Here is a 12,118-nt window from a genome sequence, read left to right on the forward strand (position 1 = left end):
TTTTGTTCTATCCAATTCTGTTTCGTCCAATCCTGTTTCGTCATACAACAACTCGCATAGAACTTTTTTCACTTTTAGTAGTAAAACGTTGAATTCTAATCCGCTCTTGCGGGTACCCGTTCCACTCCTACCTGCTCCTATAATTATTAAAATTCAATAAATAAAATTAAAATTTAAAATTTATATAATCATCATCATATACATAACATAAATTAAAGTAAAAATTTAAATATGATACAATATTATTAATCATTTACTAATTATTTTACATATATTATATATATGCCGAGGCGGGTAGAGGCAGGTATTACCTAAACCCGACCCCACCCCGTCCCTCCTAAAAACCCGCTCCACTCAAATTCCGCCCCGAGCGGGTAGAGACGGAGTGGGTACCCGCGAGTTCGGGTGGTGTTGCCATCCTTGAATGAAGATAAATTAACAAATAGATAATAAAACAAAGTCAACATAACAAGTCTTTACTTGGCTTTTTTTTTTAAAAAAATTAGAATAAAATAATAATACTAAAAATAAAAAAATACAAACTAAATTCTTAAAGTAGTTCTTTAAGATTCACGGTTTTTATTATTTTAGTTCCACAAATTTAAAATTTATTATATTAGTCTACAAAATCTAATTTTGAGCATCATATTGATTTTTTTTTGGTAACTTAAAAGAAAATAAACAACAACTAAAAAAGAAAAAATAAACAAGAAACTGCTTAAGAAAGGCAGTCCCGCTAAATACTACTCTCAAACTCTTTCCAAGGCAACGGAAGCTCCACTTGAAGAGAAATGATCCTCATTGCAGTCTTTGCCATGATGTCTGCTACTGTATTTGTATCTCTCAAGATCAACTGGAGATCAGCACGTCATTTCCAAGACATTATATCTCGGATTTTTAACACCAAAAAATCAATAAACCCAGAGCAATCCTGTAAATTGTTGACAATAGTAAAAGCCTCCACACAGTCTGTCTCACATATAATGTCTTTTTCTTTTGAGTCCCATGCTAAAAGAAAGCCTCTCCAAATACCAAAACAACTCTCCTTGCAAAATGCTACGACTCTCAATTGTTCCCAAACAACCTGTAAATTATTGACAATAGTAAAAGCCTCCACACAGTCTGTCTCACATATAATGTCTTTTTCTTCTGAGTCACATGCTAAAAGAAAGCCTCTCCAAATAGCAAACAACTCTCCTTGCAAAATGCTACGACTCTCAATTGTTCCCAAACAACCTCGTTGCCACCTTCCCTTCCAATCTCTGCTAACACAAGTAAAACCAACTCGGGTACCATTGCTCGCATAGCTAGCATCACAATTAATCTTAAAGGTACCCACTGAGGGGGAATCCAAGAGCCACTAATGGTAGAGGGGATAGACAGTCGTTGCAACTCCAAAATATTTCGGAGCTCTTTTTCCAAGGACAAAGCCATACCAATCACCTTGTTTGTGGTCCAATGCTCGTGAGGATGAAAGATCTCGTTATTCCTCGAACGCCAAATCCACCAGAGACCAGAAAAGAATCTAAAGGGACACTGTTTGCTATTATGTAAGAACCAACTCAACAAATCCACTGGTTGATCGGAGATCCCTAAAGCTTGCCAAACTAGTTGGGCTTTTGGATAATCCCGAATACAATGTAAACCCGATTCTTGATATAAGAAACATCGTGGACAGCTATCCGTGTGCGAAATGCCCCTCCTAAAATGAAATGCAGCAGTAGGAATAGCTAGGCCAAAAATTTGTGCTTTTCCAAAACATGTTGACGCCAAAGCCAAAGTCAATTACCTGTATCCTCCCAACTAAACATCTTCTTACTGAGTCACAAATAACCACTACGAGCATCATAAACCTTTGAAGCCGCACCAGTCCAACACCAACCGACCTCTGACCCAACTTGAACATCCGGGTTGTAAGAGTTAATGTTGCTTTACAGAGACTGATTCAGAGGAGAATAGATATTCTCAAGGTTCCACTATATAGATGACCAAAGATCTAAGATCCTGAGTTCTGAATCAGAAATGTGAATATAATCCACTCCTGACACAGTCGCCCCTCTCTTCTCCATTTAGAAAACCAAAAGTTTTGTTCCAAATCTTCAATGCACCAAATAAAACCTTCCTTCAGGATATCCCAAACTCGACATATACTCTTCCAAACATAAGATCCCCTTTCTCGAGACCGACTAACATAATCATCCTTAGAAGAATGGTATTTCTCCATCAACAGTCGAATCCATAGCTTGTCAAGATTGTGAAAAAGGTGTCAAATTAACTTTCCAAGAAGAGCAATATTAACACAAAAAGGATCTCTAATTCTCAGACCTCCAAACTTCTTAGGGGTGACTAACACTTTCTAGTTAACTAGATTCAGGCCTCTACCATCAGCTTGACCCTTCCATAGAAAGCTTCGTATCATGGATTCTATCTTATTAGTTACCCCTTTAGGGAAGAGAGATACCTGCATGTGGTAAGTAGGATTCGCAGTCACTACTGAGTTGAGCAAACAGAGTCTGCCCGCCTTATTAAGCAATCTCCCTTTCTAGCTGGCTAGCCTTCCCCGAATCTTGTCCAGAACATCGTTAAAAGTTGCGCGTGTCACCCGATAGTGATTAAGGTTCACCCCTAAATACTTGCCCAAGTGAGCATCATATTGATTATTAGACCCTTTCTAGTGTTGAATCGGTAAATAGAGTATTGAACATATTCTAGTTTGTCACCGTAGACACAGAATTAAATATTGTGATTTCATTTGGTACTTAAACATGACAAAAACAAAAAGATAAAGAAGAGTTTATATGATATGCAAACTATTTTATCTTCTTTTATTTTTTAAAACGAACTCATTTTTACCTTACTTAAATGCCAAAAAAAAAATAACATCATTTAGTCATATGTCTAACGTAGTAAATTAGAATCAACTGAACACTTTATTCGCTACTTTAGTTTCGGATACTATATTAAATAGAGTTTCACCAAAATTGAGATCTTAAAGTTCAATATAATAAATTTTAAATTAAAAAAATTAAAATAACAAAAATCATAAATCTTAAAAATAACCGTAGAAATTTAGTCATAATATGAGGTGATAATAATACTATGTAACATAACACAATTTGTTCTAGTAGTGTAACATGAGTTATCTATATTAGAACCAATTAGAAACCTAAAGGTCATCTCTTCTCCCTGATGACCAAGTTGAAGGGAAGAGACTCGGTGTGCTTTTTTAGAGGGAAAAGAAAAAATCATCCATAATTTAATAGTTTGCTCATATTAAAAATAAAAAGTTACTACAAAAAGAAAAAACAAAAAGAAAAATTTAGTTTGTATGAACTGATACTTTTTCTCTAAATTTTGAAATTTTTTTAATTTTTTAATTCATAGATAAATAATTTTATGTTTAATTAAAAATATAAAAATATTTTTTTATTTTATAAGATGTAAAATATTTAAGTCTTTCTATTTAAAATATACAAAGACAAATAATTTTTTTTAAAAAATTTAAATATCTTATATTTTAAAATATAAAAAATATTTTTATATTTTTAATTAATTAATGATTTATTTATCTTGAAATTAGAAAATGAAAAATTTAGTCATCATTTTCTCCTAAATATTTTTATATTGTGGTTTGGTTATATTCTACCACATTAATCACTAACTCGTTATAAGTAACTTTCTTCTTTATTATTTAATTTAAACAAGAATTTTGATATGAATATTTATTAAAAATTAATTTTAATAAACAGATAATATATAATTTACAAAATTATTTAATTATATCTATTGTTTATTATTAACTACTATTATCGTAATAAAATAATTATTTTTACTAGTATGTGAGTACATAATTAAATCAAATTATTAATATATCAAAAATTCAAAATCAAATTCAGATTTAACCTAAGAATATAAATTTTTTGTTTATTATTATAATTAATGACTTTAGATTTTTTTTGAATAAACACCCAATACAGTTTTTATCTATTTCTTTCGAAGGATATGGTAATTTTTGTCTAAAATAAAAAGGTATTTTGATCTCTAACCAAATTATTTTAAAAAATTATGACATTTCTGTAAAAAGATTTATTAAATAGTAATGCAAATTAATTTTGTGAGAGATTTTATTTGAAATTTGTGGGATTTTAAATTTTTCACAAACTACTAATAAATTTATCTTTAAAAAATTTCTTCATCAATAATAATTAAATGGAGAAGAATATTGCCGAAAGTGATATCATAAAAAGAAAAATTAATTACAATACGAAAATTTTTTTAAAAGAAAAAATAGTATGGCATAACTTCAAGGAGTAGCAATCCACCAGGAAGTAGTCAACCAGCAAGGAATCCCCCACCTAACCCTATGCAAGGTGTAATACAGAAAAATTCTACAAGGCTTGCAAACTTCATGAAATTTGTGTCCACCCTTGGATTCAAGGAACCCAAGCACAAAAAAAATGAAGATTAGGATGATTATGTTTAGGGACAGGGGACACATTGTGTATCTATTTTGCTGAAGTTTTTTTTACCATGTATGTTTTTTTAAACATTGTCCTAGTGTTTGGGATTTTAGTATCTGAAACTTATGAGGTCAAAATGTTAATAACTTTGATATACTTGGTGTTTTGGCTCTATAATGCATTTTTTGAATGAAACATTACCAATATAAATTATGACTTTCTTGAATTGAGTTTTGTTAGCTATTTGGTTATATTTTGTCCTGTGTTAGAGAATTAATAGTAATTCAGTTCTTGTCCATTTCCATTTCATTGAACAGAAGTATGCATATAATCAAACACTTTAATTTGCATTTCTTTCAAACAAAAAAATAGGAACAAGTACATAAAAAACATATGCATATAACATGCATGTCATTTATTTTTTGCTAGATACAGTTGACCCTGTCGTCTATCCAACTTTAATACAAGAACACCAACTACAATCAGCAGCATGAACACAAACATCAAAATCCTCCCCATTTTTAGAATCCTAATTTCAGCCTCTAATCTACCAAATTTCCAAGCAATCTTCATCTTCCATTCTTCATTGTCAACTGAATGCCTTGTTCTATCATCACATGCTATGACATCTTCTTCCAAAACTTTATCAACCCACAAAAAAATTCCACACCATTTTTTACCCACAGTCTGCACAGCCAAGAAAATTCAGTCAGCAAATTTTATATCCATGAATATAACAATCAACAACAATAATACTTACATTGTAGTTTGGGCAACCCAGGAACGGTCTCCTGAATTAGAATCCATCCCTGACCACCGCAGCACTGATCTCGATCCGCAGCCACACTATTTTGGCAAACACGATTCTCTATTTCTATTCATTCTCCTCGTGATGCTTCCAAATGATCGTGGGTTGTTCGAGCTCCCAGCTGCATTGCTCGCGCTTGCCATAACAGTCGGGCTTCAAAGATGAGGAAGAAAAGAACAGAAAAACGAAGAAAAGAGAAGACAGAGCGTTGTGGGCTTCAAAATTGGGGATTAGGGTTTTAACTTGATTTGAGGGACCAAATTGATTTCGGACAGTTTACTCTATCACATCAGCTAGCCGTTGTAATGCCCACGTGTCACGAAGCCTGCCAACTTAGCTTTTCGGTAGCGTCAGGTGGGCAGAAATTGCTGGAAGGACAAGTTTGAGTCCCGAAGTGCAACTTCAGGGATGAATATGAGTAACTTTTAAGTTCAAGGATTACTACGAGACTCGAGTGCAACTTTAGGGACTACATTGAGTCTTATCTCAAAGAATAGTGACTATGATAGTTAATGTTAATGATAGTGAAAAAAATAATGATGATATCAAGATATGATTGTATAAATAAAATAATAAAAATAAAATTATAATGATGATAATAAGAAATATGTGATAATGGTAACCATGGTTACTCTTATTTAAAATTTTTTTTAAAGGTTTAAAACCCACAAATCATAAATAAAAGCTTTACAATACTAATTTTTGTTATACAATTTTTTTAATAAAAAATAATATTAATCTAAAATAATTTTATTAGAAGTGAAAATATCTCTTTATTTTAGATAAAAATTGGCTTGTTTTTCAAAAAAATGAGAATTGAATGTTATATATATATATAAAATTTTTTTTGACTAATTCAAAATTTCATTATTTCAATTTTCAACTGGAATCTTCTACGATTAAAAGAGAATTATTACCGTACCTTGTATGCAAATGAAAGGATTCGATCGAATTACCAAATGAATGAACTACTTTAAATAGCAGCAGTAAGACGTAAACATTTCTCTCAAACGCGCCACCACTGCGCGTAGGGAAAAGAAAACCCAATGAGCCTCCTTTTAATCGCTCTCTCTCTTTCTCTCTCTAGACCTCGTCGAAAGCACCACCATGACCACATCTCCCTGAAAACAAAGAACACAACTTCACACACAAAAACCAACGTCACAAAATCCATATATAAACAGAAAGTAAAGAAATAACAGATAAGCATTAATCTAAGCACCAGATTAAAACGACTCGGTCGTAGTAGTTGTGGTTATGGGAGAGTTGACTCAGGCGGCGGAAGTGTACTCGGCGGCGCCTCAGCACCGGACTCAGCAAGTGTGGAGAGCGCTGCTGAGCTGGCTGGCCTTCTTCTTTCAGATCTTCTTTCAGATTATCAGAACCCTCGGTCACTACCCTCTCCTCTCTCTCTCTTCTTCCAACAATAACAACACCACTTCCTTTAAGCCTCTTCCTTCTGTTGAGCTTCATGACCATGACGAACAAGAACAGCAACTTGCCTCCGCCGCACTTGATATCACTGCCGCCTCCGTTGATTACTCCCCTTCCGATCGCCTCCAAAGATTCACGGTATCTTCATCGAACTTCGAATTTTAGTTTTTGTTATTGTTCATTTTTTGAATTTTGACTTTGTTCGTTAGGTTTCAACTCAATGATACGATGTCTACTCGTTTGCTGCATAAATAAGTGGAAACCGGATTTTTGAAGGAATTAATTTCTGTTATGTGGAATAAACTGCTCGAAATGCTTGTTTTCCTTTGAGAATTTTAGGTTATTTGTTTATTTCAAAGTTTTGTTTTAAAGTTTGAGTAGTTGTAAGGTCTGAATCGATGGAGAACAAGTTAAGGTGTGATGATCTGAGGATAAATTTGTGTCTCTAAGGGAATATGGTTGAGAAAAATGGAAAGAAAGATAGCTTGAGTTGCACTTTGGTTGGTGCTATTGGAATTGCAAGGCTTATTGGAATACTTGCTGGATGCAGATGATGACTTCTTAGCTATGTGTATATTACATGAGTGATTCTGTGGTCAAAGTGCAGCAGAAAGAATATTTGTGCGTTTATCATGTGCTTTGACTTTTTGGTTGGTTGTTCAAGCTTGATGTGCTTGACTCCTTGTGGAAGGAGAATCTGATGCCACACGCAAGAAGAGCATCCATGTTTAATGATTTCCCATTTCTCTCTTTTGCTGCTAAGATTACTTGCATCCTTTGAGTTCTTTTGCCTGTTGTCTGGTCTTTGCACTGTTTTGTGTCCCCTGCTTTCTAGTTTAGTTTTGAAACAAATATCTGGAAGTTCTGGTTTCAATTTACCACAGATAAGTTGATTGACATGGTTGTGTTGAGTGTTGATTGCTGCAACATGTGAAATTGTCAGTTTCTATCATCTTACAAGGGTTTTGGAAGCATCTGAGATGAGAAAACAAAATATAGATGCCCTTTCTTGTTTGGTGGCATTTCAGGCATGACTACAGGAGCTAATTGTTTATCACTGACTGTATGGGAAGGAGATCACTTGTCCTACTACCATGTTCCCATTCATGCCCCACCAATAAAAATTGGATGTGTCTATTTAAATTTTTCATTTATTATTAATTTGGTGATTTTCTATGTTTCTTTTTAACAAGTGTCCCATTTTTATTGATGGGACATGAATGGAAACATGGTAGGGGGCCGGATGTCCGGTGTGGATGTCCTGGCTTCTGTTGCGTTGTCTTAGGTTGAGTGAATGTTGTCACAACATATGAATTTTGCCTTGAAGCTAAAATTCTATCATGTTATGTCTTATAACAGAGGCATGTTACCCTTTGCATGTACTTGCAAATACCAAAATACTGGTAGAGAGCACATATATAGGACACTAATATGTGGTTGAAGCCCTAGAAATAACTTTCGAATATGAGGTGCAGAGTTTTTTTTTTTCAACATCTAAATGAATAATTTTTTTATGTTTTGAATTTGTTAACAGAAGTGGAAAACAGGCCAGAAGGAAAGGTGTTACATATATAGGACACTAATCTTTCTGCTGTTCTCTTTTACTACTTCCTCCCCGCCCCCAAATTCTGATGGTCCAATTTTGTGATGAACTTTCTGTTATTGCACATGTGCAATTGTAGGTAGTGCTCGACTTGGATGAAACACTGGTATGTGCATATGAAACATCAAGTTTGCCAGCTGCACTGCGTTCTCAAGCAATCGATGCTGGTTTGAATTGGTTTGAGCTGGAATGTGTATCTTCAGACAAGGTATGGTCATTTTAGAACTTGTATCCCAATTGTTAATCCACAGCAAGAAAATATTAAATACTTGCTTGGGCATGTTGGATTTCAAGGAGGGAGAAGGGAAACCAAAAATCAATTGCGTTACAGTCTTCGAACGCCCCGGGTTAAAAGAATTTTTATGTCAACTTAGTGAATTTGCTGACTTGGTGCTGTTTACTGCTGGTCTTGAAGGTTTGCCCCAAAACATTAAGCTGCGCTCATTATCTTATCCTTTTGTGAATCATTTTTAACCTTCTCAGGTATATGTGCCTTTAAATTTCACAGGTTATGCTAGACCCCTTGTTGACAAAATAGACTTGGAAAATCGGTTTAGTTTACGACTTTATCGGCCTTCAACAATTAGCACGTAAGTGCTCTGTCTTGTATCCAGGCACCTATATTTGATTTGTTATTATGATCCATTTAATCTTAATTTATGATGCTATAGTGTCCATGTTTTTTTTTTCTGGTTTGATCCTGTGTCTTCATGTTCCATTCTGTCTTCTTTATAAGTTGGAGTGGAGATCACTGACCTTGGCAATACTGATAAAACATCCTCGGGGTCACTGATATTTGGTGCACTAATATAATACCCTTTTTTTTTTCAATTTGATGAGTATAACTACATGTGTTCTGTTTAGTTAAAGGGATAATCCTTTGGTGCTATTATAGAAAAGCTTTATATCAATTTATCTCTTTTATTCTCACATTTACTAGTGAATTAATGTTTTTGATATTACTTTGACATCTATACTCTGTTAATGTTTATGATGTTTACTTTGTTGACAAAAATAATTTCAAGCCTTTAGGATTGGTGTTTTGTTTGGCAATTTGTTTAGTATGTGTAATGTTGCCTATACCTATTTTTCAAAGCTGTAATGGATAAATATTTTTTTGCTTGGATAAAATATGTATTGGATAAAGCTGTAAGGGCTGGCTTTTGAAAATGTTATCATTTTTAGTTTAGTGGGATTGTTATTACCATGAACTTAAGAGCTCTATTCAGACCCCTACTTGACCCAACCACTGAATTATGCTCAGGAGTCTTGTCAACTTCACTTGATTTTATGAATTGTGGCTAAGTAAAATTGACTAGTATTTCAAGCTCTGTTGTCTGAACCTGATACTAATGTAAATTTATTCACTCTTCACTTGCACTTTTGTCAATTCTCAACTCTTTTTCATACAGCACGGTAACATTCATCGTTAAATTTACTTCAGGGAATACCGGGAACATGTCAAGGATCTTACTTGCATATCAAAGGATCTAAGCCAGATTGTTATTGTAGACAACAATCCCTTCAGCTTTTTATTGCAACCAGTGAATGGTATTCCATGCATTCCATTTTCTGCAGGACAACCACATGACACACAGGTGCAAAGATCTTTGCTATTTTTAACATTAAAATTTAAAATCCTCAAAGCCAAAATATAATAACTTAAAATCTCCCATATCAAATTGTTATGATGTACTCACTATCCCATATGCATTTGGCATGTTTATCAGCTACTAGATGTCATTCTTCCACTTCTAAAGCAACTCTCTGAGCAGACAGATGTAAGACCTTTGCTCTATGAGAAGTTCCACATGACTGATTGGTTCCAGAAGCAGGGGATTCCAGCTACCTGTTGGACTTTGTAGGACTATATTATTTACCATCAAGCTACTTTTTTCTCCTTTTGCCTCTTTCTTTTTTAATGTGAAATGCTTAGTTATATTGCTGGAAAAGCAGCCAGTCATTGGAAGTAATAGTATTTTTGTATAGCATCAATTTGTTTCTGGTGCATCCAGAGGTTTCAAATGCTGCTTCTTGAAAGTACACCATTTATGTATGTAGTAGATTGCTAAAATTCTAATTATTGTTTATAGGCTTGCAATTTGTTGGAAAAGTATCTCCTTATTCTCTTGTAAAATTATCCTATCAATAATTATTAGCCGTTCCCACTGATTTTGTGTAGTCAGGATCAAATGCTTTATTGAGTTTGAGAATAGGAAATGCAAATTACTTGAAGTACAAGAAGACACAGCATGTTACTTGTCAGTATTGAACTTTCTAAACTAATGATCCTTGATCAATCAGCATAAATATGATCCCTGCAGGTAATATTAGGTTGGTAATCATTTTATTTTCTCTTATTTATTTGTGATTAACTAGCTTGGTAATATTACGCTGCTCAAAATACTATGGCATAAATGGGAGATTTTATTTTATTTAGGGTACATTTTTGGTTGGGGCCATAAAAGGTGAAATTTTCGTAAATGAACACCAAGCATATTTTTACACATGAAATTTATTTTTATCCCCTACCAAACATACCCTAATTATTCTGTTAGTTCCTTAAATGTTGAAAGGTATGTGGCCCTTAAATTTTGACTACTCTAATTTGATTTCACACCGTACTTAGTTATGTACAAAAATATACCTAATCTTTTGAATGGATGCAACCCCAGAAAGTTTTCAAACTAGGACATTAAATATCAGTCACGTCATCTTCTAAGAGTTAATTTGTTCATATTTGAACGGATGAAGATGAAGAGAGATTGATGTATTAAGAAAGCTAATGGCAGAGTCAACTAGATTTAAATGTAACCTTTATACACTTATGAAGATGGTATTTGATCAGTACCACTAGGGAACCTAAATCTCAAGTCTACAAAATTTAATGCAAACATGTACATGGGTAGCATAAAATGACAGTTTCTGTAAGTTCTTTAACGTATGGAATAGTACTACAGGATATATATTTGATGGTAGTTACATAATTATCATTCATAGTACATTAATTTCTTTGGAGATATGAGATGCCCTCAAGTTCATTCAACCACAAATAGTTGATTCTCTGGCCTGACCATACCATCTACATTAAAAAAAGGATCAATCTCTAAATCTGAAAGCTGGGAGCACTTCTATGGATTTAGGCATGTAGCACCACCCCAATGAAGGTTAGGAATACAATTCTTCTCACCCTTTTGAATGATCCTAAATTTTATGTGAATAAACAATAAGAAATAAGAAATAGGATAATATTATTCATACACCAAGAATATTTTATACCTATATAAAATTACGGGTATTAATTAATTAATTATATATTTAAATTATTTTTTAATTAACAAAATAAAAAAATACAATAGTTCTTAAGAAAATATTAATGTCAAAATAGTATCTATTACAAAGGACATAGACATAACGAAGTTATACAAAATATAATTACTTGAAGGTGGAGATGAATGATAGAAACTATTTAATTAGGAACAATTTAAGAAATCTTGATTAGAAAAATAGTATAAAATAGTATAAACAAATAAATTTATAACCACACAACAGTTTAGATAATTAGAAGGCCTAACTTATGCTTCTATTTCATATCAAACTCCACCATTCGATGTTATGGAAAGCAACTGGCAGAGGATCCCAAATGACTTAAGAGAATGAGCATATGCTTCATGATGATAAAGAAATAAAGCATTGATTAATAATTTGGTTAGAAAACCAACATCATGTATTCATGTTACGTGTTTAGCTTGTCAAGAACAAAATTAAAAAAGAAAAAAGTAAAACTTGTTTCAAACTAGTAGCCAGCTTGGC

The 12,118-nt window shown here is 33.2% G+C and overlaps 1 protein-coding gene and 1 long non-coding RNA gene across 2 annotated transcripts; one reads left to right on the forward strand and one right to left on the reverse strand.

The window, feature by feature from the left end:
• Positions 1-4,845: 4,845 nt before the first annotated feature.
• Positions 4,846-5,371, reverse strand: LOC140174448 (uncharacterized). Its single transcript, XR_011863626.1, has 2 exons — positions 5,221-5,371; positions 4,846-5,147 (listed from the first exon to the last, which is right to left on the reverse strand). It is a non-coding gene; the product is annotated as an uncharacterized lncRNA (long non-coding RNA).
• Positions 5,372-6,270: 899 nt separating this feature from the next.
• Positions 6,271-10,477, forward strand: LOC112702376 (uncharacterized). Its single transcript, XM_025753376.2, has 6 exons — positions 6,271-6,840; positions 8,385-8,513; positions 8,600-8,720; positions 8,814-8,895; positions 9,750-9,903; positions 10,036-10,477. The coding sequence occupies exons 1-6, from the start codon at positions 6,526-6,528 to the stop codon at positions 10,168-10,170; spliced, it is 936 nt and encodes a 311-aa protein (XP_025609161.1). The 5' UTR covers positions 6,271-6,525; the 3' UTR covers positions 10,171-10,477.
• Positions 10,478-12,118: the final 1,641 nt, after the last annotated feature.

This window comes from Arachis hypogaea, chromosome 7 (genome assembly GCF_003086295.3).
Source record: "Arachis hypogaea cultivar Tifrunner chromosome 7, arahy.Tifrunner.gnm2.J5K5, whole genome shotgun sequence".
Taxonomy (NCBI): Eukaryota; Viridiplantae; Streptophyta; class Magnoliopsida; order Fabales; family Fabaceae; genus Arachis; species Arachis hypogaea.

Bases quoted from the DNA above. Each gene is read 5' to 3' on its own strand.
- LOC112702376 (XM_025753376.2), top strand. From the start codon at position 6,526: ATGGGAGAGTTGACTCAGGCGGCGGAAGTGTACTCGGCGGCGCCTCAG. The intron at 6,841-8,384 runs GTATCTTCATCG...GTGCAATTGTAG, and splicing joins ATCGCCTCCAAAGATTCACG to GTAGTGCTCGACTTGGATGA. The intron at 8,896-9,749 runs GTAAGTGCTCTG...AATTTACTTCAG, and splicing joins CGGCCTTCAACAATTAGCAC to GGAATACCGGGAACATGTCA.